The 26,286-nt window shown below is 44.4% G+C and overlaps 1 protein-coding gene across 3 annotated transcripts in view; it reads right to left on the bottom strand.

Moving 5' to 3' along the window:
- BSDC1 (BSD domain containing 1) overlaps window positions 1-20,168 on the bottom strand; it is a 427,812-nt gene extending 407,644 nt beyond the window's left edge. For 2 of the 3 annotated variants that reach the window (XR_010090909.1, XM_063456021.1), the window contains exons 1-10: window positions 20,043-20,161; window positions 12,701-12,761; window positions 11,006-11,122; window positions 10,504-10,671; window positions 10,368-10,422; window positions 9,302-9,417; window positions 8,622-8,690; window positions 4,806-4,887; window positions 2,616-3,053; window positions 2,378-2,475 (exon numbers count right to left, since the gene is read on the bottom strand). Coding sequence is in view for 2 of the 3 variants with exons in the window: in XM_063456021.1 (XP_063312091.1) it covers window positions 2,378-2,475; window positions 2,616-3,053; window positions 4,806-4,887; window positions 8,622-8,690; window positions 9,302-9,417; window positions 10,368-10,422; window positions 10,504-10,671; window positions 11,006-11,122; window positions 12,701-12,761; window positions 20,043-20,071 (1,233 nt within the window). In the remaining variant the exon portion in view is untranslated. Of the gene's footprint in view, window positions 1-2,377; window positions 2,476-2,615; window positions 3,054-4,805; window positions 4,888-8,621; window positions 8,691-9,301; window positions 9,418-10,367; window positions 10,423-10,503; window positions 10,672-11,005; window positions 11,123-12,700; window positions 12,762-20,042 lie in introns of all 3 variants that reach the window. The other variant, XM_063456035.1, reaches the window with a different exon arrangement.
- Between the last annotated feature and the right edge of the window lie 6,118 nt (window positions 20,169-26,286).

Raw genomic sequence — 26,286 nt, 5'->3', positions numbered from 1 at the left:
ACACGAGTGGTATAGGTACTGCCGGGCTAAATAGACTCCAGGTAGACCCGATGACTTTATATATTGGCAGGAGGGTTATGTTGATGTGAAAGCTATAGTATTAAAGCAGTAGCACCACCTCTAGCATACTCTCTCTTGAAGCAGGCTTACTGTCTGCCACTTAAGACATGAACCCCCTAATGATCATGGAGATCATGTTGCCTGTGACCACTACTGTTTACTCTTGACTTCTAGCTCACTCATGTTGTCATACAGATCAGAAAGCAATACCACTCAGTATGCTCCTCTCAAGGATAGACTATTAGCCTGTAGTTAACACGTTTGACATGTCTGCCTTGCATCATCAATGCTAAGATATACACTCGTGATACATATACTTTAAAAAAATGTGCAAGATCCTCAATTGCCAACAAATGTTTTCCTATGTTTATTAATCGAATTCGCACCTGCTGTTGTGGCATAGCAAATGAACATGTATAAGTCATGCACAACTAAAATAAAGAATTTATAAAAAAAAAATTATATATATATATATATTTATATTTATAATGTGCGTTGGTGCAATAAACAAGAAATAGAAAGCAATGAATGAGAAAGATAAAAATTGCAGATGTACACACAAATTGCCTTGGTCCTTAACCCCTTAAGGATGGTGGGCGTCCTATGCCATCCTTGAGGACCCAGCTCTAAACGCAGGCGGGTGGCATAACAGGCCCCTACCGTCTTATGTACTTACCCGTTCGCCGGTGATCTCACACCAGCGATCGCGGTGGGGAGACTTACCTGGCATCCCAGGGAGTCCCCCTGCTGCCGTTATGGCCCTTCTGAGCCATGTGAACACAAGGTCCTTGCGAGCACATGGATGGAATAGCCGCCCACAGCAGTGCCAGCAGTACCCCTTCCCCTTGCTTTCCCTCCCTCTCCCCCCCCCCACCCCTCTTGTCTACTTGCTGAGGCCCGAATCCGGGGCCGGTTGGATTAGTCTCGAACTGCTGGAGACTCAACTATGAGACGTATACACGACACGATACACCTGGGGAGTAGCAGGTATGACAAGAACATACGCTTACTGATTAACCCTGAAAACCTGAGCACCCACATTACATGCCATCTCAACATATCTATCACAACGCACAGGGGAGAGGAACCGAGCGCCTCAATTAAGGTTGAGGGATACCTGGACAACGCACGAGCTCTGCTGAAAGTGAGGGTTCACGAGAAACTCGTTATTCCGGGTGCTAGGCTCGGGTTGGGTGCCCTTTCAGGCCCAGATTTAGGCCTGGTGTCGGGAACATCGTTGCCTCCGCATGATGCTACATCCACTATTATTAGAGTTATTCGCTTGCATGCCGACCACTACACTGCTGTATACTGAACCCTTTATCTATGATTCAGACAATTTGTTGGGGCGCCTTTCAAGCAAATTCTTACACCTACACGTATGCATAATGGCAGGTATACCACCAGGTGTACTCCTCCCGGTTACACCGAACGCAAACTCCCGAATGTAAATACAGGTGTAGTTTTGTATACAACGATTGCACACGTTAGTCTTGGATACCCTGCTAACATTTGATCCCCGTAAGGATGGATCTTGTTACCTTGTTAATAAGTGTATTATCGGTTGTGTATATTCTGTTCACGGAATCCTGGTTTTCACCTGCTTGTACTCTACTCATTTTATTTTCTTTACATGCCCAGACCTTGTCTTACTTTACTTTCATATTATGTCAAAAATGCTCATAAATCAATACAGATTTACAAAAAAGAAAGACGAAAGCGAGAGCTTAGCAAAGGGTATGTGTTTTCAGATAGCTTTATCCTGTGAGTTTCCCTCCAGCACCACCTCCATCAGATACAGGACACTTGGGAGGAATAGCGGTTTTAGTATTTTCTGTCGATAGGATTCTGTAATTAGGCCCGTCACAATTTTCATAAATTAAAATATATATATATATATACACAGCTGCAAGGCATTGTAATGAAGTGAATTTACTTAAATGGAAGCCATTTTAGTGGTGCTGCATATGTGTGTGCCATTTTCTTTCATCCCCAAGTGGAAATACTTTGCAGCACCAAATTACACTGAATACAACATTGGGGGTTGGGGAGGGGCGAGCCAGATAGGGAGAGGAAAAAAAGTCATAGTAAACATATAAATACATTATTTGTTATCTCATGCTTTCGGTAGCAGGCCAAAAGATCTTGAGATACTTTGACAAATAATCTGTGTAATGTAGTAGTAGATTTAGTGCTTGAAGTGTCACATCAACATGGTACTTCCCATCTACAATCAACCAAGCCATCCTCTTGCTGCTTTTGTCTCCTCTATGCCCCAGCACTACAAGGTTTGCCCACTTTATTTAGTGACACCAACCTCTCCAGACACCTCCACTCTGGATAATGCCAGCTGGACCTCCTCCTCAGTCATGTCAAAGTCCTTTTCCCAGTCTTCACTGACATCTGTACTTGACCCTAAAAGAGAAAGAACGTTAAGTGGCTATTAGAACAAAGAATTCAGCTTAATGAAAATTGCCTGCTGACACAGGGTGGCACAACGCTATTAGTGAGCAATGAAAACTTTCTGGATGACTGAAAAATAGATCAGTGCTCACCCTTCTGGCCATTGTTTGAAGGTGTAGATTTCCCACTGTCACTGTTTAATTCAAAAACACGTAGGTCAGATGGTGGCTCGTCTTTTCTGGTCCCGTTTTGTGCATTAGTTTTGGCCACTGGCTGCTCTGCAACAGTATGTGCAACATTAGCATTAGGCACACCTCCTTGCATCTCTTCAGTCTCTGATGATAGAATATCCTTTGATTCTGCTGTAGCTTCAGGGCTGTGATAGGCTGGGTTGGCAATCTGAGTAATTGGGGAGATGCTCTCACTACTCTCTGAAGGACTTGTTGCACAGACAGGCACACTGTTTTGCTTGCTTGGGCTGATTTCCTCAGGGCTGATTTCAACATTCAGGGCAGGGATGGCAGGTAATGGTATCCTAACATTCTCCTCTGAACTGTGAACACGATCTGCATTTGTACCCAAGAAATCCTCTGCAAAGTAAGGAAATTATGAGTTTCATATACAAGGCATAACAAGGCAGGTTATTTCTAGCTAAAGTCTGCAGTTGTCTAAGATATTTCAATATCAGTTTGATTGAAGGAGAAGTTAAAAGGCAAACAAAAAAAAATCATTTAAAAACCCCTCCCCCGCCCCCACCTTCCCCAAGAACAGAGGTCTAGAGATACAAAAAAAAAAAAAAAAAAGATATACAAGACACACACAGCTGAACAAAATGTCAACATAATGTCTTCGCGCATCAAATACTTGGGTGACAAGGTCTTCCTCAAGTATGAAGTCGAATACTTTTATCACTTAATGCCTAGCTATTACAGTTGCCATCTAACCATTGTATGATGTTTCACACTAAAATGGCAGATGAAATTTAACGTAGAGAAATGCAAAGTTATGCACAAGCAACTTACACTCACGAGAAGGATTTGGGAATTGTTATAGACAACAAATTAGGCAGCAATATGCAATGTGCAGTTGCTAAGGCCAGTAAGGTTTGGTCATGTATAAATAGGGGCATAAATTCTCGGCATGAAAATATTTTGCCTCTTTATAAATCGCTGGTAAGACCACACCTTGAATATACTGTGCAATTTTGGGCACCTGTTCTAAAGAAAGATATAGCACTAGAAAAAGTGCAGAGATGAGCTACAAAATAGATCAAAGGAATGGAGCATTTAAATTGAAATCTCTTTAGTTTGGAAAAACGGTGCCTGAGAGGGGATATGATAACATTATACAAATATATTCGTGGCCAATACAAACCATTATCTGGAAATCTATTCATAAAAACGGCTATACATAGGACACGAGGTCACACATTTAGGCTGGAAGAAAGGAGATTTCATCTAAGGCAAAGAAAAGGTTTTTTTTACAGTAAGAGCAATGATATGCAATTCTCTGCCTAAAGAGGTGGTTTTATCAGAGTCCATACAGATGTTTAAACTGCAATTGGATAAATACTTGCAAAAACATAACATACAGGGATATAATTTCTAATTAGTGGGGTAATAGCTGCTTGATCCAAGGAGACATCTGACTGCTATTTTGGGGTCAAGAAGGAATTTTTTCCTAGTTTGTTGCAAAATTGGAAGCGCTTCAGACTGGGTGTTTTGCCTTCTTTTGGATCAACAGCAAAAACATATGTGAGGAAGGCTGAACTTGATGGACGCAAGTCTCTTTCCAGCTTTGTAACTATGTAATGATTCTCTAGCATGAAATGTGATGAGGAGCATTGCATTGGACCACCATCCTTGAGGAGGGACATAAAGACTATAGCATTAGGTATAATGATTTGTATTGCCATCATGGCACTTTAAGTATCATAACCACTGCAGCTCATAGTTGTTGTAACAAAGTTTTGAGTAGTTGAGCTTCATAGTCTCCTCCCTTATAGATAATGTAAAAGTGCAATTTGTGCATTTTCACTTGAATTCATCAAAGCTTAGACTGCAGTGAGAAGCAGGGAACTGTAAGCTAACATGCCCCTACACTCTCAGCCCATCACTACTGTCCAAGGTAACTAGTTAATTAAGAGAACTGGAACTGCAGGCAGTTACACCACAGGACAGCAAGGATGTAAGCAAATGTAAAATGATTGTATACAGTGGACATGCACTCATTTTCAATAAGAAAATGTCACTAAAATGTGTCTTTTAGCCATGTAAAACGGATTATAAAATCATCCACACACAGTTAAGATGTAAATGCATCTAATTGATCCTTTAGCTCACCCTCCTCTTCCTCCCACATCGATTCCTCGGAATGTACACTCAGTTCAGCTCTCTGCTTCAGGGCAACCCTGCGTGCCTCTTCCTGGAAAGTGAACACAAACGAGTCATACAAACTGACACATTTATTTTATTAGTTTAGACTATTTTCCAAGACGTTTCATTGCCATTCTCATATTAGCACAGTCAGGTAATCCTCCTTTTTCCCTCCCCAACAGAAAATTGGCATTTATTTAGTAAAAAAGTATTTAAAGGCATTTTATACAGTACATAATCAAGGAGAAAGTGTTGTGGTAATCCAATCATATATTTAAAAACTATGTTCGAACTTATTTTGGCCAGTTAATTCCACATAATGTAAAGCTGTAAACTTTAATAAATAAACTTTATAATTAAAGGACTGCAACTTTTAGAGCAAAACAGCCAAATGATAAAGTTTAGCAACTCTATTTTTCCAATTGGCTATTGTGGCCTACACCAATTAAAGCCCAAAAGATTTCATCAAAAAGATACTCCTAAACCAAAAAAAATGTGTTATTTCAAGCAATCATAAAGAAAGGAGATCTCACTACATGAAAAAAAAAAAAGAGGTAGGTATGTGGTTAGACCAGGGGTAGTCAACCTGGGAGGTGGTGGGTTTTGCAGAAACCGCCCGGTGGGCCTCAATCCTTTCATCTCCCCTGATGGCCCATGCAGAGCCAGCCTTGCTGTAAGACCTCACAGGCTGGTGAGGAGATCAAAAATCTCCCTCACCGGCCTGTGCGCACTTAGTTCCAGCAGGGGGAGGGAAGGGCCTGGGATGCTCTGTTTTCCTCCTGAGAGCAGTCTGGTAAGCCGCTCATTACGATGGCAACGCTCGGATACAGTGCTGTGCTCGCAGGAGCAGAGGAGAGTCAGCTAAGTGAACATGCCACCACTGGACCACCAGGGCTTGCAGCATTATGTACCCCATCCCTGGTAAAAGGTAAGTAGAAGGGAGGGGGGAGACATTAACATAGATTTTCACATCTCACCCACCAACACACAGCATAGACCCTATGCGCACACACACACACACACACTGTCTGCCTCCCACATATTAACAAAAAAAAAAAATTTAACATGTGAACTTGCGCTACAAAATTAGATACTGTGGCACTGGTGGGCGGTAAGGGAATTTGTACATTTTACCATCAACAAAGATACAAAAGTGGGCGGTAGGTATTAAAAGGTTGACGACCCCTGGGTTAGACCACAATCAACAATACATCACAGCCATACAAAATGGTTACAGATTCAGGGATATACTTGGAAATTAAAATAAAGCTAAATACACATTCCTGGTTAAGTACATTGATAGCGTTGGTTTTAAAAAATAATTTTTAGTTAATTGTTCAATGTACCAAGTGAGTAGATGCTGTCCTCTTTCTTTGTCAATGTTAAACACATTCACATTAGTCAGAGAACATTTTGTAAGTGGCTCATTCTTCAGACCTACAAAAATCAAAGGTGTTCACCTCACATTCCAGATGATGCTGAATGTGCTCAGTGATTTTCTAGAAGTAGCATTGGATTGGCATAGAAGTGCAAGTGGTGCGGCTACTGAGCGAAGACTGTACTGGATTACAGGTAAGTTTAATGGCATTTCGCTCAATAGTTAAAAGGGGGGCATAATCTAAAGCGATATAGAGACACTCTAAGGTTAAAACAAATATATTTATTAGTAACTAAAGTGTTCTTTTTTCTTCCCCTCTTTTGTTTTACATAATTCTATGGTTTTCTAGCATGTGTCTTAAGTGTATTATTATTATTATTATTATTCCCTTCCTTATGTAAAAACATGTTTTTCAGCTAATTTGTACTTGCTTTAGCATTCTATAAAGTACTACCCGTTGCTGGGGAGATATGGAGATCAGAGGCTGGGGAGATATGGAGATCAGAGGCTGGGGAGATATGGAGATCAGAGGCTGGGGAGATATGGAGATCAGAGGCTGGGGAGATATGGAGATCAGAGGCTGGGGAGATATGGAGATCAGAGGCTGGGGAGATATGGAGATCAGAGGCTGGGGAGATATGGAGATCAGAGGCTGGGGAGATATGGAGATCAGAGGCTGGGGAGATATGGAGATCAGAGGCTGGGGAGATATGGAGATCAGAGGCTGGGGAGATATGGAGATCAGAGGCTGGGGAGATATGGAGATCAGTGGCTGGGGAGATATGGAGATCAGTGGCTGGGGAGATATGGAGATCAGTGGCTGGGGAGATATGGAGATCAGAGGCTGGGGAGATATGGAGATCAGAGGCTGGGGAGATATGGAGATCAGAGGCTGGGGAGATATGGAGATCAGAGGCTGGGGAGATATGGAGATCAGTGGCTGGGGAGATATGGAGATCAGTGGCTGGGGAGATATGGAGATCAGAGGCTGGGGAGATATGGAGATCAGAGGCTGGGGAGATATGGAGATCAGAGGCTGGGGAGATATGGAGATCAGAGGCTGGGGAGATATGGAGATCAGAGGCTGGGGAGATATGGAGATCAGAGGCTGGGGAGATATGGAGATCAGAGGCTGGGGAGATATGGAGATCAGAGGCTGGGGAGATATGGAGATCAGAGGCTGGGGAGATATGGAGATCAGAGGCTGGGGAGATATGGAGATCAGAGGCTGGGGAGATATGGAGATCAGAGGCTGGGGAGATATGGAGATCAGTGGCTGGGGAGATATGGAGATCAGTGGCTGGGGAGATATGGAGATCAGTGGCTGGGGAGATATGGAGATCAGAGGCTGGGGAGATATGGAGATCAGAGGCTGGGGAGATATGGAGATCAGTGGCTGGGGAGATATGGAGATCAGTGGCTGGGGAGATATGGAGATCAGAGGCTGGGGAGATATGGAGATCAGAGGCTGGGGAGATATGGAGATCAGTGGCTGGGGAGATATGGAGATCAGTGGCTGGGGAGATATGGAGATCAGTGGCTGGGGAGATATGGAGATCAGTGGCTGGGGAGATATGGAGATCAGAGGCTGGGGAGATATGGAGATCAGAGGCTGGGGAGATATGGAGATCAGAGGCTGGGGAGATATGGAGATCAGAGGCTGGGGAGATATGGAGATCAGAGGCTGGGGAGATATGGAGATCAGAGGCTGGGGAGATATGGAGATCAGAGGCTGGGGAGATATGGAGATCAGTGGCTGGGGAGATATGGAGATCAGAGGCTGGGGAGATATGGAGATCAGTGGCTGGGGAGATATGGAGATCAGTGGCTGGGGAGATATGGAGATCAGAGGCTGGGGAGATATGGAGATCAGAGGCTGGGGAGATATGGAGATCAGTGGCTGGGGAGATATGGAGATCAGTGGCTGGGGAGATATGGAGATCAGTGGCTGGGGAGATATGGAGATCAGAGGCTGGGGAGATATGGAGATCAGAGGCTGGGGAGATATGGAGATCAGAGGCTGGGGAGATATGGAGATCAGAGGCTGGGGAGATATGGAGATCAGAGGCTGGGGAGATATGGAGATCAGAGGCTGGGGAGATATGGAGATCAGTGGCTGGGGAGATATGGAGATCAGTGGCTGGGGAGATATGGAGATCAGAGGCTGGGGAGATATATATATATATATATAAAAAAAAGCTATGGAATGAGAATACAAAATAACAACACCAATCCAATCCCACTCGGGTTTTCCCAGAACCTTAGACTGCTAGTGTGCATGTAGGACCAAGTTGGGAACCACAGACCTACACCATGCTGCATGAGACAACGTTTTATGCAAACAGTGGGGATAATCTCAGTGTATTTAGCCTGTTTTGTTTTCATGCAATCATTTATCCACTTACCTGTTCCAGCTGATGCACTTTATAGAAATATCTCTGCCAGAACTCTGAATGTGACACAGCAGCCGGCACCTGAGAAAGAAATACACCAAAGATATAAAACAGACTTTTGGTCAAAATCAAGCTATATGCAATTCTATTTAATTATGGGTAAAAGGCCCCATCCCTATAGAACAGGGGTTCTCAACCTTGTCCTCAAGGACCCCCTACCAGTACAGGGTTAAGGGATTACCTGTGTGTGTCTAAGGTGTTTAGAAAAAGAAAAGAAAAACACCTTAGAGTCTAAGGTGTTTTTTTCCCCTTTTTCTAAACACCTTAGACACACACAGGTAATCCCTTAACCCTGTACTGGTAGGGGGTCCTGAGGACTGGGTTAAGAACCCCTGCTATAGAACTAATCTTTCGAATTATATAAAATAAAAATATTTTGTCACACATTTAAATAATGTGATTAATGAGACTGCTGATTTCGGATTATTTTACCTTGATGCAACACTGACAACAACCATGAAGATATTTCAGGCTGCCTTTTCATTCCAATTATTGGGTTTGATAAAATTAATGGCATTTCTTCTCAACTGAGACTACCTGAATACAGCAGATTCTTAAGGGACATTGATGTACATGCAAAAGGCCATGCTTTAAGAGTTTATGAAATAGACTGCAAACTAGTCACATCTTACCATCTTTGTGTAGAGTGCCCGGATGGATGGACTGTGTACAAGTAGCTCTGAGATTTCAGCCTTTCTTTCATCTGGATTCCAGTAAGTCAGCCAAGAGTCAAACTGTTCAGGTGGACCTGCAGCATGTAGAAGATTGTATGGAAAATTAACAGAATCTTCTTCAAAATAATAACAATAATTAGCATGTATGCTCATTAATTTGTGTAAAACTTTCACTTTTGATTGAGAGATAGAGAGAGGGGTCTCCTTAATTATTTGCATCTAGAGTAGAAACCCTTAACTGCTGGAGTTACCCGCTCCCAAATGGCACATGCAGCAACCCTCAATGCGTAGAGGAACACTCCAAGCATCATGAACTCTACAGCCACCCCCTTGACACTATAACCAATTCAATTAAATGAAATGTCTATAGTGTCTACAGTGTCCCAAAGTGTTATTATTACTTCTATTTAAAGCAGCACTGTAACCACTCCCCTCTCCCAGCACTGTTAATAGCCTTCCAGACCCTGCAGGAGTTTCCTGTGTGTGATTAAAGTTCTATTTACAGAGCAGGAGATACAAACTTCTAAAGCAAATTAACACCTGATTGAAAATGAAACCTTTTTTTATGCAAGCTATGCAAGTCACAGCCATGGTGTGACCAGGGTTGCATAGACAGAAACAAGTGTTTTAACTACTAACTGGCAGAGAATTGAGTAGTGAGACTGCAGGGGCATCATCAATACCCCTAAACCGCTTCATTAATCTAAAGTTGTTTTGATGGCTATAGTTGGCTAGCTCATTTTCTAAGAGTTTCAGCTAAGTTCAGACAAAGCTTCAAGCTCTCTGGTGGGTGTAGTGATGATATGGATTGGTAGCAGCAGACCCCAGTTAAAAAGTTAAGCCATTCTAAAATTAATTGCCTACAGCACGCTGTAATGGTTATGGTGGTTGGAGTATTCTATTAAGGAAGTATTGCAATTTATATCAAATTGTTTCAATCTTTTAAACATTTGCAAAGACACGTTTTGAACAGCCTATCCATCACAAGTCAATCTAAATTGTGTATCTTGTTATTCTGTATTACCATCAGGTTCATTGCAGTATGTAGCTGGATCAGACTGTAAACTGTACAAGCGTGCCTGGAAATCAAAAACATTGATAAATAATGAATTCCCAAGAAATCATAAACAAGTATATAATATAAATGAAAATATTAGTACCTTAGTACTGTCATACGGTTCTGTAGTGCCAGAAGGAGTTGCCATTAATGTGATGACATCACAGTCAATGGTTTTGTCAGGTGAAGGAGCAAAAGTGTCAGATATAACACCGAGAAAGTCAGACAGACCTTTCTTCACCTTTTCTGAGGTCCCAGAAGATCCCTCCACCTGTCAATAAACAGAAAAACCTGAGAAACACTCAAATATCCAACAATATGTTACAGTTTTAGAGGTAGAGGGACAAAAGCGGAATGAATACTAGTTCACAGCAAAGTTAAAATGCAGGAACATTTTTCAGACTTTAATCACTGTTGCCCACTGTTTACCAGTTTTTTTTTAGTTATTAAATTGCTGGGATCTGCTGTGAAGTAAAGAGATTGCTTCCAACTACATAACCAACTGATGTTTCTTTCTCTACGAAGGGTATTTGTAGCAAAACTTGCAACTGGACAATCTCCATCCTTGATCCAGTTCCTGTATCCAATACATTTTCAATACTTACAGCCAGTTTTTCTTTGACAACACTAGCTGTGGCTGCAATAGTGCAGGCCGTATCATGCTGTACAACACGGCTGAACTCTGTGAGGTCCCTCTTTATGAATTCAAGCGCCTCTGCAGACTAAAAGGTAAAAAGGAGAGGGAAAATAAAAACAATAAAATAACTAGTATATTTAAAAAAGGTTTTTTAAAGTTTTTTTTCTTTTCTTTAAATAAACGCAATAAAGAAATATGAAAAAAAGATGAAATAAATAAATTGTATATAAATATTTCTAGTAAAAAAAATTTAGGGCAACAGTTCCCAAGAATTTCTGGACATTTTTTAAAATCATCTTTCAGCAGTTTATACAAATACAATTTTCTTACAGCCTTACTAGAGATGCCTTCTTAATTTACTTATTTTGTTTTAAAAAGTCAGATGAGAATCACAATTTTAATATTGACACTTCTTAAAAACCACACAAGGTCTGCATTCAACCTACTACATCACTTTGAGGTGGCTTGAGGCACATCAGTTAGATAAAGGCAACAGCAATATTGCCATGCCATAAACAGTAATGCCATGGAAGATCTAGATGCATTATTTATATGAAGTGTCTATACTGTGTCTGGCAATACTGGAACAAAAAAAGGACCCTGATAAGTGCACTTTAAAGAAACACTCAACACACATAAATATATCTGGAGTGAGGTGTGAATGCTGGAATTGTGGAATGGATGGGGCTGAAGGTGTGTGGATGATGAACATAAAGGGGAATTCTCCACTTCTCTCCCTCTTTCCACCTCTATAATTCTTGCATTTTCTTCTCTGTCACTAGGGACAGAGAAGAAATTAGAGAGATGAGAGAGGGAATTTTTACTAAAGGATCACTATAGGGTCAGGAACACAAACATGTATTCATGACCCTATAGTGTTAAAACCACCATCTAGCCCCCCTGGGTCCCTCATGCCTCCATAAATATAGAAAAATCTTACTGCATTCAAGCAAGAAGCTGTAGCTCTGCATGCTGTTTGCCTCAGAAAAAACTAGCAGTCTGCTGACATCATCAGAAGTGGTAGCTTGATCTAATCACAGTGCTTCCCCATAGGATTGGCTGAGACCGACAATTAGGGAGATCAGGGGCAGAGCCAGCACAATTCAAATACAACCCTGGCCAATCAGCATCTCCTCATAGAGATGAATTGAATCGATGAATCTCTATGAGGAAAGTTCAGAGTCTGCATGAAGAGGGAGGAGATACTGAATGTTTGGATGCATTTTAGGCAACCATGACCCAGGAAGGATCTCTAACAGCTATCTGAGGAGTGGCCAGTGAAGTTATCACTAGGCTGTAATGTAAACACTGCATTTTCTCTGAAAAGACAGTGTTTATAGCAAAAAGCCTGAAGAGAAGGACTCTACTCACCAGAACAAATTCAATAAGCTGTAGTTGTTCTGGTGATTATAGTGTCCCTTTAAGTTTAAAACCCAGAGACAGGAAACAGGCAATTGAATGTAACACGCTTTTAACCATAGATGCAACCTTCATATACAACTCTGTAAAATGTATTATCCTGATCTCTTAAAGAATTAAAAAAAATTGCAATACTACTGAAAAGCAATCAACACGCATTCAGTTTTAACTATATGATCCCTTGTGTTTTCATTCTTGTCTTCATCTTTTTTACTGCACCAAACCTTAAAAAACAGTTTCATACCTTGTCCCGTACATTGTTGTAGCCTTGCTGTAACCAGCTCCTCCACCAGCCCCCGTCCTCCCTGTAGATGAAGAAGAAAAAGTTTTACAATACAGATTTGCTGCAAAAGGTGAGAGAAAAAGTGCAATTTTGTTATGTGGTAACCAATTAAGGTCAAACAATATTTTATATATGATAGTATGAAAACTATTTTGTTATAGGTGTCTCAGCCAATTTAAGTCTACAGACAATTTGCTATACAGTATAAATTGTATTATAATAGATGCAGAGAGAGGTTAGCAAATAAAATCTCTTCCCTTTCAAAAGTAATGTTAGTTTTGGGAAAAGCCAGAAGTTGCAGGGCACCAAATAATTCAACAGATTCTAGACCATCTTTGAAGCATTTGTGCCACACATTTATTTGCGCTGCACTCATTGCATTGCCCCCGAAAGCCTTCTGAATCATCCGAATAGTTTCTGCTTAGGAAAGTTGAAGCTTAAAGAAACACTATAGGGTCAGGAATGCACACATGTATTCTTGACCCTATAGTGTTAAAACCACCATTTAGGTGTAAAGGTTAAAACGTACCTTATTTCCAGCTCTCCACTGGTCTGCAGACGCAGGCCCCGCCCCCGACTCTCAGCCAATCCAATGCTTTCACGTAGGAAAATGCCAGCCTTGCCAATCAGCATCTCCTCATAGAAATGCATTGAATCAATATATCTCTATGAGGAAAGTTCAGGGTCTCAGAGCATGGAATGGCAGTGCTGCACACTGTCTAAACTCACCAGAACAACTACCGTACAATGAACTGTAGTTGTTTTGGTGACTATAGTGTCCCTTTTACACAAAATTTGATGCAGATTCTTTGCTTTTTACTCTCTCAGTCATTTTAAATGCAACGGCCACACAGTACACATGTCTACTAATCGTCACGTAGCACCTTGACTGACTAGTACAGAGAAGTTGTCATGTGCATTCCAGTCCACTCTCCTTGGCTGCCAGGTTACATCGATGTCACGCAAACCATTCTCATTATATATTAACAACTGGCTGGACCTCGTATACACATATATACCCCTGGACATATTAACCTTCTAATGCCCATTGTCTCTTTATAAATAGAATGAGAAAGGTTTTCCAATAATTTTAAAATAATAACAAAACAGAGACATTTAGCAACTTTTATAGATACAAAGAAAAACTTGGGAGTAGGTGACTACAATACCATAATTTTTTATATGAAAGGTTACCCACTGCAGCCTGTAAGTCAGGGCCCGACAAATCCCACACGCCAGGTTGCTGTGGTGACTTAGATTTCTGTCCTGGCGCCTGGGATCGGCTAACTATTAAATGGAGCATGGGCACGCGTGCAGGTGGTCAGCCTTCTGAGTGAGAGCATTGGCGTGCACACGTGCGAGGTGTTCCTGGAGGTTTGAGGCAGACAGGCAGGTGTGTGAGGGAGCTATAACCTCCCTTGCCCGTCCTCCAGTGATACCGGGAGATGGAATATGACATCATGCCAGCCCCGGCATCACTAAACAACGCTCTATGGAGCAGCACAGGGAGATGACTGAAGCCCCACTGGACCACATGGAAAGCCAAACCACTCCAGCTCTCCCAAAGGTAGGGAGGCTGGATGGTCACATTAATGTGTGTGACAAAATGTTTTACATTTTTTTGCAGTGACAGTGAATATGTGTCAGTGAGTATGTCAGTGCGCGTGCGTCAGTGGGTGTGCGCCAGTCAGTGAGTGAGTTTAGGTGATTGGTCCCCCTCCAATCACATGAGAGAGGGGTTTTTACTAACCTTTTTCCTCCCACGTTGTTCTGGTCTCGCCCCAGATGACCCTGCCTCCATGACTGCGATCATCTTGATATTGTGATGATCTTAGCCAATCCAGTGCTTTCCCATAGGAAAACATTGAGAGGCTATTGCACATTTGTGGCAAAATGCCACGCTGCTCCAATAAGAATCTCCTCATAGAGAGGCATTAATCAATGCATCTCTATGGGGATCGTTTAGCGTCTCCACGCCCTACATAGGTTCTGCGCATTGTGCAGCACTGACTCAGGATGCACTCCAGAGGCCGTCTGAGTAACTAACTAGAAGTGTTACAAGGTGGCAATGTAAATACTTGCCACCTTAAAGATAAAGTGCAGCGCTTTTCAATGAAATAATACAGTATAGTTATACTTTTACCAATTTAACAGATATCATGTGGTACATCCAAGTTTCCTAAAAACATAAATAATATATCATAGTGCAGTATGTTTCAAATACGTGGGTATATAAAGAAATAGGAACACTCACAAGCAGAGAGCTATAAAACCTAGTGTAGCGTATTGTATTAAGCCTGTCCTATAATATTCATATAAGACTGCATTTGTTTTATTGTATCCGTGTATATATGTGTAATTTCGTATGTGGGTTCGGTAGTCTCATAGGAATGAAACTACCGAACCATCAGACCACCCCAGTGAGAAGTGTGCGCCTCGTTAAGCGTTCACACTTCTCACAAACCGCAGCTTAATGTGTAACTGTTAATGCCTGGGTGGCCGCTGTTCGGTATACGAACCACGCGCGGCGGCCATCTTACGCATAAAAATCTCAGCGGTGTTTGGTCGTCGAGTGTCTGGAACTCAAATCGGACACTCAAACAACTGAACACCGCTGAGACCTCCAGAGTTCCGTAACTACCGAACGGAGGGACAAAAATACCTCCCATTCGGTAGAAACAGAGTACCGAACAAGGGAACTCTAATGCATGTAATATTAAGTATGGATGGCAAGGATTGCTATATGTTTTTACTGCCGAACGGAGACCGACCTCAGGGCCCAAACACATGGAACCCTTTTCGGATACTACCTCGTGTGCGGTCGGTCAAACTTCACCCTCCACCTAACTCCCGAACCCCTGGTCCGATCTGGGTGAATTTTGGATAGATTCTTCACCCAGATCAGGGCTACCTGGCGGTACCCTAAGAATTATGCCATCTACTGGTTTAGGGGTACATCCAGGTTTTGGGGAATTGTATGGAACAAGTAATAGGATTATGAGTCACATTGAGGGGAGGAGATGTGTGGGAGTTAACTATTACTGTATTGGTTGATGTCCTAATGTTTGTAAATCCCTCCCTTGCATGGGAGAAACTCTTAAAAGGAGACTGTGGGAGTAAAAGTTCAGTTCTGCTCCTGATGCTGTGTGTCGTCCAGTTATTGGGAGTGCTGTTGGGATATTGTTGGATTATTTTGCCTGCTGGAATTACTACTCTATGGATTTATAATACTTGTTCCTGAGCCTCACTGGGATCTTAAGTGGAGAATAGCTGTGGAATATCAGCTCTCCGCTACACCTAGCTCAGGTGGAAATGTCACTTGGGTCCGTTAAAGCAGTGTTCCCCAACCCCCGGGCCGCGGACCGGTACCGGTCCGTGGATCAAACGGTACCGGGCCGCCCAGGGGTGTGGGGTGTGCGAGCCTGCCGGCTAATGCAGGGCTGGCATTGCCCAAGTGCCAGCCCTGCAATGTGCCTGCGGACCGGAGGGGAGATCAGAGATCTCCCTCCCCAGTCTGCAGGCACTGTGCTGACAGCCGGCAGGGGAGTGAGAGAGGACCCGGGAGCTCTTACCTGCAGCTCCTCCGGGTCCTCCTCTCGCGAGATTTGGAGCGTTGCCGCGGTAACCACGGCAACGCTCCAAATCTCGCGAGAGTGAACTCTAGCCCTGTAACTGGGCTAGAGTTCACCTCACCACCACCGGACCACCAGGGAATCCCCACCAGACCACCAGGGACTAAGAAATGTCCCCCCTCCTCCCAGTAAAGGTAAGAAGGGAGGGGGGACATGAATATCTTAATTTTAATTAAATAAATTTTAAAAAAGCCTCCTTACCCCCCATACACACACTGCCCCATAAACACACTACACACACTGCCCCCACACACACACTACACACATTGCCCCATAAACACACTACACACACTGCCCCACAAACACTGCCCCATACACACTACAAACACTGCCCCATACACACACTACACACATGGCCCCACAAACACTGCCCCCATGCACACACTGCCCCTCAAACACTGCCCCCATGCACACACTGCCCCACAAACACTGCCCCATGCACACACTACACACACTGCCCCACAAACACTGCCCCCATGCACACACTACACACACTGCCCTACACACACTGCCCCATACACACACTACACACATTGCCCCACAAACACTGCCCCATACACACTACACACATTGCCCCATACACACACTACACACACTGCCCCACAAACACTGCCCCCATACACACACTGCCCCATACACACACTACACACATTGCCCCATACACACACACTACAAACACTGCCCCACAAACACTGCCCCATACACACACAGCCCCACAAACACTGCCCCCATGCACACACTACACACACTGCCCCACAAACACTGCCCCCATGCACACACTACACACACTGCCCCACAAACACTGCCCCCATGCACACACTACACACACTGCCCCACAAACACTGCCCCATACACACACTACACACACTGCCCCACAAACACTGTCCCCATACACACACTGCCCCACACACACACTACACACATTGCCCCATACACACACTACAAACACTGCCCCATACACAGACTGCACACACTGCCCCACAAACACTGCCCCATACACAGACTGCACACACTGCCCCACAAACACTGCCCCATACACAGACTGCACACACTGCCCCACAAACACTGCCCCATAAACACACTACACACATTGCCCCATACACACACTGCCCCATACACACACTACACACACTGCCCCATACACACACTACACACACTGCCCCACAAACACTGCCCCACAAACACTGCCCCCATACACACACTGCCTCACAAACATTGCCCCCATACACACACTGCCCCACAAACATTTCCCCCATACACACACTACACACACTGCCCCACAAACACTGCCCCCCACACACACACTGCAACTCTCACACACACTGCCACCCTCACATACACACTGCACCGCTCACACACACATACACACAATTTTGAGTCTATGTCTTTATGTGACTGTGTTTGTGATTTTCTGACTATGTATGTGTCTGCGTGTTTTTTTTAATATATGTGACTGTTTGGTTTTTTTTTGTCTTATTAAATCAAAACAAGCGGGCCACGGAAAAATTATCAAACGTTTACCGGTCCGCGGCGATAAAAAGGTTGGGGAGCACTGCGTTAAAGGACCACTATAGTGCCAGGAAAACATACCTCAGGGTCCCCCTCTGGAGAGAGGAAGGGGCTAACATTTTACCTTTCTCCAGCGCCGGTTGGGGAGCTTTCCTCCTCCTCTCCTAGTGATGTCATCGGCTGAATGCGCATGTGCGGCAGGAGCCGCGCGCATTCAGCCAGTTCATAGGAAAGCATTTACAATGCTTTCCTATGGACACTAGCGTCTTTTCACTGTGATTTTCACAGTGAGAAGCACGCAAGCGCTTCTAGCGGCTGTCAATGAGACAGCCACTAGAGGCTGGATTAACCCTCAGCGTAAACATAGCAGTTTCTCTGAAACTGCTATAATTATAAAAACAAAAAGGGTGAACCCTAGCTGGACTAGGCACCCAGACCACTTGATTAAGCTGAAGTGGTCTGGGTGCCTATAGTGGTCCTTTAGGCAACCCACCCCTGGTTTTAGATGTCTTGCTTCACTAGTCAAGTCTGGAGCCTATGTATGGCTCTGTTATAATACATTGTGTAGTTTGGGACTACAGTCCCTTGCTTCAAGTACACCAGGATACCGGACACCAAATGTTAAGTTGAGATAGATATATGAATTTATTCATTAAAAAATAAAAAACATATGAACAATTAATTAAAAAGCAATGTTTATAATTAATATTAGAATAATCCTTTGGATTTCCAGAACGTGTTTCACTACAGTGAGTGGCTTCCTCAGCTGGGTAAAAAGAAATTGAAATTCTGTTCTTCTGTTTGCCGGCCCTGCTTATATACCCCCTTAATAGGGGGATAATCAATTGCCTGGAGTGCACCTGGGAGTTACTCCAACTAATTATGGACTGCGCCGTGGTCCATACCTTATTCTGTATCAATGTCCTTTCCATGGCGGACACTCTCACCCGGAGCTCCGTCGCGGTCCAAGCCTCGCTTTCAGATTGCGACGGAAGGATTCACCCTGAATCCCATCGCTTCCTTCTTTCAACGTGCATGTGGTTCAAGCTTCTTTCTAAAATCTTGTTAGTCTTTGAGATCTGTAGTTTTACTTTCATCTTTGTAGTCCATAGTCTCTTTTTGGAATTATAACTGTTAGAGTACATGTTTTAAACAATCATATTACGTATTTTGTTATACTCTTTAATATTAACTAAAACAGTGATTTCGGTCTCCAACGTTGGTATTAAAATTCAAGAGTAAGGATTGCTTAAGACGGTGCACAGTACTACATATAAATACACAAAAAACAGCTTTAGACAGAAACTGGTATAGGCTAGGTGCCCTAGTGCCACAATGAAGAAAATATACGAAGTTCAATACAAACATTTCAGACACACCACCCTTTATTAATGGCAATGCCCCATCCCATCTTCTCCTGATATGTACCACTTTGAATCTAAAGCAATTTTTTTCCTGTATATTTAAATGCAGCAGCACCTTGGAATAGGAGGAACCATGTATCAGCTACCCTAGTTAATGAGTACATTCAAGCCTCAAGTGTCTTCATTTTCTGAGAATGCCATTTCACCTGGCCTCTCCTAGTACTGGGGTATCCCTATTTTGTTTTGTTCCTTCATTGCTGCCTTTAACACTTACATACTTGACAAACCAATGGATATAAAGTGATAAACAGCCTGTGGGTTTCTGTGCTTCTATGTAAAGTAAGAGAGCAATGTAAATTAAGATAACATCAAAGCAAAGGCAAAACATAGACTGGCTGGTCAGTGTGATTACATAGCAAAAACAAAATAATAATAATAATGAGATTGTGAGGTACAGCATGGATTAGACAGACTGTGGACTAGAGGCCAGGGATAGGCAACCTTCGGCACTCCAGATGTTTTGGAGTACATCGCCCATAATGCTGTTACACCCATAATGCTGGCAAAGCATCATGGGGGGTGTAGTCCAAAACATCTGGAGTGCCGATTGTTGCCTATGCCTGGACTAGACCCTGTAAGGAAGGTCTCCAAAGTACAAACAGCAAGCTGCTGTGCGATGAATAATGTAAATATATGAGATCACATGCATGGGGCACTGGATGAGGATAGTGGGAGCCAAGACAGACCTCGCACATGAGTCACTGTTAGTAACTAGGCGTTAATCGTCCATATACTTACTGACACCATGTCCCCTGCCTCATACTCATAGTCTAGTTAACCAATTCGGCTGTCTCAGCACCTGTACAGACAAACCCCCAATAACAAATTCCTCGCTCACCCTTCCGCCATCTTGGCTCCGTGACATCACCAATATTTACTGAACTTTGCTCCTGTACTTCCGGCGTCTGGCTAGCACCAATCGGGAGCCTGAGGGGGCGTGGCCGGGAGGTGCTCCCCCTGGTGGCTGTGTCAGTGTAGTGCTGCGGATAGGTTGGAAGATGCTGATGTGGATTTTGCATCCCATGGCAGTCAGCCAGCACACTGCCAGCTGGGGATAATGAGAGTGGTTTTATTCAACACAGCTTGAAGGCTAAAGACTAGCCATTAGTGGGGTATATACTATAAAACAGGCTCTAGTTCACTGGTATGTTAAAAAAAAATGTGAATTGTTGGGAAGTCAAAGTGAATTTCAGATTTACAAGATAGACAGACTGAAAAGAGATTTTATTTTTTCATATGTGGCCTAAAATTTCAAATTCGCTTTGAATCTCCAGCATTTCTAGTTCTGCCGCTTTGTACTGGAATGTAATTACATGATCCACCATTGTGACATGTTGAAAGAGCTAAACTGGCAATCGCTGGAATCCAGATGCACCCTTCATCTTTCTAACCTTGTGCATAAGAGCATTTCTAGGAAGCTCCCACTCTACCTGAGTAGAATGCTCTCCCCAGCTGTTCCCACCTCCCATTGTGGTGGAATCTCGGTAAAAATAAATTTAGTAGGCCGAGATTACCACGTGGCATGTGTACGTGCATATGCTGACGTATCGATCAGTTGGTTGCACGAGGCAAGATACGATCAGTAGTGTACGGAGCATGTGCAAGAATACAGGATGTAGTATTCCCCTCCTCCATTGTGCTGGACAGGCCATGCGGTCAAGCAGGAAGTTAATTCTTATTTGTATTGATTGGTCAAGAGAATGTGCGGGCGGAGCTTAATATGGGAGGAGTTATGTGCCTATATAAGGAGCCTGCACTATTGTCCGGGGCTCAGAACTTGCTGTATTTTGGTGACGTTAGTCCCTCTGAGTCCCGATCGGTGATCCAATAAAGAATCTCTTCCTTCCTGAAGAAACCTGTGTCCATTTCTCTGTGCTTCGCTTCCGTCAGTTTCTCCGGTATCACCATAACCTCCGATCCAGTACCAACACTTTATTTAGCATAACACAATACAAAAAGAAAGTGTCTCGATCCTCTTTTTCCTACAAGGCACCGCAATTATGGAATAACACATCTTCATTCAATCTAAAATCATTTAAGAGATCTATGGCAATATACCTCAATATAGAATGCACCTGTCATGGATGAATATATTACCTATTATAGCTGCGAGGGAGCACAGCAGGGAGAACACAGCTCCGTCGCCATCTCTGCTAAGATCACAGGTGCCCGCCGGGGGGGTGCATTAGGTGGCCAGGAGGCCCCTCTTGGGCCCCCCTATGACAGGAGGAACACGGGGGGCTGCATCCCGGTCTGACAGGAAGTGCTCTCTTAGTGAGCACTTACTGACAGACCGCTTGGCCACACTACACACAGGCAGGAGCGGAGCAGCACAGCTGTCCCCTCCTATCAGACACCCGGGAGGTATCCAGACGCAGGGTCGGCCTTAGGGGTGTGCGAGTGGTGCGGCCGCACAGGGTGCCATGGACCAGGGGGCGCCCTGACAGCTGACACAGCTCGCACATTGCCGGTTTCAGGGGAGCTAAAACAGGTACCCGGGTGGAGGATTAATTATTCTCCATCCGTGTCTATAAAAAAAAAAAAATCAAGGCGGCGGGGCGGGGCTTATTGTGAGGTGGGGCGGGGCTTACCGCAAGGTGGAGGCGGAGTAATACCTACCTGAAGCCCATGCACAGGAAGAGGGAAGAAGGAAGCAGCCCCTGCTTCCCCAACAACCAACTACATCCACTCCCCCTTCCAGCCAGAGGCGGCTCTCTAATTAGGCGGTTTAGGCGGCCGCGGTGCTGGCATTGCCGCGGTGCTGGCGCTAACAAGTTGGAACCCTCTCACATGGGTTCCGTGGTGGAGTGAGTCCCCTCCCCTCCTCCTGCCACTAACCTGCTAATCGGCCAATCCGCAATGCCGATTAGCGATGACGTCACAACGCGACAACGTAACCCCTCCCCCTGAATTCCCCCGCCTGCAGTACCAAGAGGAAGAAGAAGAGAAGAAAAAGAAAGAATAGCTGCTGGTGAAGGAAAGAGAGCAGAGGAAAAGAGAGAAAACGGAAGGAGAGCAGAGGAGAAGAGAGAAAAAGGTAAGGACAGCACATGAAAATAAAGTAAAGGGGATTTGGGAAGGAGAGCAGATACAAATAAAGAAAAGGGGAAGGAAAGCAGATAAAAAAATAAAGGGGAAGGAGTGCAGATACAAATAAAGAAAAGGGGAAGGAGAGCAGATAAAAAAATAAAAGGGAAGGAGAGCAGATAAAAATAAAGAAAAGGGGAAGGAGAAGGAGAGCAGATGAAAATAAAGAAAAGGGGAAGGAGAGCAGATAAAAATAAAGAAAAGGGGAAGGAGAGCAGATAAAAATAAAGGGGAAGGAAGGCGGATGAAAATAAAGAAAATGGAAGGAGAGCAGAGCAGAAGAGAGAAAAAAGCAGGAGAGCTGTACCCCCCCATCTTTTCACAGAATAATGGTGGTATATCATATATAATATTACATAACAATATTAAATACTAATAATAATATTATAATTATACTATTTACTATAATTATAATATATGTAATATATGTTATAATTACAGTATAGTATTACTATAGTATTATCGTATTAAAAAATCAAAAAAACAAACAAACAAAAAAACTTTTTATATTATTTTGCAGGAAGAAGCCTGTAAAAGGCGAAGGCAGCTGTCTTGAGACTGTGCCGTCTCTCAGTCTCCTTTTCAAGCTGCTCAGGGCTGCATGGACACTGGACACCAAATTGTGAGGTCCCTCTCATTTCATCTCTCTCAGGTAAGAAAGGTTTTATTTTGTATGACTAAGAAAATTAACCATGGCAGCCGCCCCTGACTTGACTCCTTGGCTGACATCAAAATTGAAGATCTCAGACAATCTGATGCTTTCCTATGGGAAAGCATTGTGATTGACTGAGATCATCAGTTTAGATTATGTTAGCCAATTGGGCAGATCCAGCGCTGGCGGACTTGTGCAGCTCTAGAAATAAGGCATGTTTTTGCTACATTGAGGGGGGGGCTAAATAGGTTAACACGATAGGGTCAGGAATACACATGTGTGTTCCTGATACTATAGTGTTCTTTTAATACACTGTTGACAACTTTATTTCAGTTTTAGGAGACACCAACAAGAATAACTGAGTAGTCAGGCACAAACTTTTTAGCTATAAACAATGTTTGTGTATTGATATTTGTAGAATAATTTAATAACAAAAATAACTTTGTGAATACTGAGATTATGAGGTTTATTAATGTTTGCCTTAAAATATGCAATTTATACAGTTAATTTTAATATAGCCTGCATATTTTTTTTTATCGCACGTGGGGGGCCTTATATTTGTTTTTTGCCTAAGGCCTCAAAAAGTCTAGAGCTGCCTCTGCTTCCAGCCACAATGGAAAGAGGTAAGTCTGTATGTCTGTGTATGTGTGTGACTGTGACTGCCTGCCTGCCTGTGTGTGACTGTTTGTCTGTGTGTCTGCATGCCTGTGTGTGTGTGTGTGTGTGTGTGTGTGTGTGTGTGACTGCCTGCCTGTGTGTGACTGTGTGTCTGCATGCCTGTGTGTGTGTGTGTGTGTGTGTGAGAGACTGCCTACTTACCTGTGTGTGTGTTTGACGGCCTGTCTGTTTGTGTGACTGCCTCCCTGTGTGTGTGTGTGTGTGTGACTGTCAGCCTGCCTCTGTGTGTGACTGTCTGTCTGTGTGACTGCCTGCCTGTGTGTGTGACTGTCTGTGTGACTGCCTGCCTGTGTGTCTGCATGCCTTTGTGTGTGTGTGTGTGTGTGTGTGTGTGTGTGTGTGTCTGACTGCCTGCCTGTGTGTATGTGGCTGTCTGCCTCTTTGTGTGTGTGTGTGTGACTGCCTACATCTGTGTGTGTGTGTGTGTGTGTGTGTGACTGCCTGCCTGCCTGTGTGACTGCCTGCCTATGTGTCTGCATGCCTGTGTGTGTGTGACTGTCTGCCTGCTTGTGTGTGTGACTGCCTGCCTGTGTGTCTGCATGCTTGTGTGTGTGACTGTCTAACTGCCTGACTGTGTGTGTGTGCCTGCCTGCCTGTCTGTGTGTTTATGTATGACTGTCTGCCTTCCTGCTTGTGTGTGTGCGTGACTGCCTGCCTGCCTGTGTGGGTGACTGGCTGACTGCATGTGTGTGTGTGTGTGTGACTGCCTGCCTCTGTGTATGTGTGTGTGTGTGTGTTAGACTGTCTGCCTGCCTGTCTGTGTGTGTGTGAGACTGCCTGCCTGTGTGCGTGACTGTCTGTGTGACTGCCTGTGTGTGCCTGCCTGCCTGTGTGTGTGTTTATGTGTGTCTGCCTGCCTGTGTGTGTCTGTGTGTGACTGCCTGCCTGCCTGTGTGTGTGACTGTCTGACTGCCTGTGTGTGTGACTGTCTGACTGCCTGCCTCTGTGTGTGTGTATGTGTGTGTGTGTGACTGCCTGTGTGTGTGTGTGTGTGACTGTCTGTGTGTGTGTGTGACTGTATGTCTGCCTGTGTGTGTGACTGTCTGTCTGTGTGACTGCCTCCCTGCCTGTGTGTGTGTGACTGTCTGACTGTGTGTGTGACTATCTGACTGTGTGTGACTCCAATTGTGTGTGTAGCTGTGCCTGTATGTGTGACTATCTGCCTTTAACTGAGTTTTTATGTGCGGGCACCTGCCTGTGTGTGTGTGTGTGACTGCCTGCCTGTCTGTGTGGGTGACTGTCTGACTGCATGTGACTGAGTTTTTATGTGTGACTGTCTGCCCGCCTGCCTGTGTGTGTGTGTGTGTGACTGCCTGCCTGCCTGTGTGGGTGACTGTCTGACTGCATGTGTGTGTGTGTGCGTGTGTGACTGCCTGCCTCTGTGTGTGTGTGTGTGTGTGTGTGAGAGACTGTCTGCCTGCCTGTCTGTGTGTGTGTGATACTGCCTGCCTGTGTGTGTGACTGTCTGTCTGTGTGACTGCCTGCCTGTGTGACTGCCTGTGTGTGTGTGTGTGTGACTGTCTGACTGCCTGCCTGTGTGTGTGTGTTTATGTGTGTCTGCCTGCCTGTGTGTGTGTTTATGTGTGTCTGCCTGCCTGTGTGTGTGTGTGTGTGTGACTGCCTGCCTCTGTGTGTGTGTGTGTGTGTGACTGCCTCTGTGTGTGTGTGTGTGTGACTGCCTGTGTGTGTGACTGTCTGACTGAGTGTGTGTGTGTGTGTGTGTGTGACTGTATGTCTGCCTGCCTGTCTATGTGACTGCCTCCCTGCCTGTGTGTGTGTGACTGTCTGACTGTGTGTGACTGTCTGACTGTGTGTGACTCCAATTGTGAGTGTAGCTGTGCCTGTATGTGTGACTATCTGCCTTTAACTGAGTGTGTGTGTGTGCCTATCAGCGTGAGCGAGTGTCTGCATGCCTGTAACAGAGTGTGTATGACTGTCTGCCTGTGACTATGTGTGTGTCAGGATCGGGACAGGGATCCAACACGCAGAGTACAAACAGGTGGTAGGTACGTATACCGGACCTTAGAATGGCCGGACTAACGTAAGGAGTAAGCAAAGAATGGTCTAGAGACAAGCCGAGGTCGAGGGAACGAGAGAGCAGGTAAGCGAGAGACAAGCCGAGTCAAGGGTAATAGAGATAAGCAGGGTAGAATAAACAAGCCGGGTCAGAACCAAAGAGACAAATAGAAAACAAGAGCACTGAGTGACTAGACAAGCTAGAACCACGACAGGGCAATGAGCAAATGCAGACAACCCTACTTTATACCCAGGTTCTAGATAGGAATCACGCCCCCGACGAGTCCTGATTCGTGCTCGGGACTTGATTGACAGGTCGGAACGGATTGTCGTCATGACGTCGGTTACTGAGTGCCGCGTCATAAAAGGAAGCGGATCCCTCGCGGCCGGCGTGTAAACGGCCGAGAGAACTGCGAGGAACGAGTGAGTCAACCCCTCCGAGAGGATGAACGTCTAAGTGTCTCACCTCCTCTGAGGTAGTGTCAGGATCGGGACAGGGATCCAACACGCAGAGTACAAAGAGTAGCAGATACGTATACCGGACCTTAG

Source organism: Pelobates fuscus, chromosome 1 (genome assembly GCF_036172605.1).
Source record: "Pelobates fuscus isolate aPelFus1 chromosome 1, aPelFus1.pri, whole genome shotgun sequence".
Classification (NCBI taxonomy): Eukaryota; Metazoa; Chordata; class Amphibia; order Anura; family Pelobatidae; genus Pelobates; species Pelobates fuscus.
The sequence above is the reverse complement of the archived record's forward strand: the minus strand, read 5'-3'. Positions and strand labels throughout refer to the sequence as shown.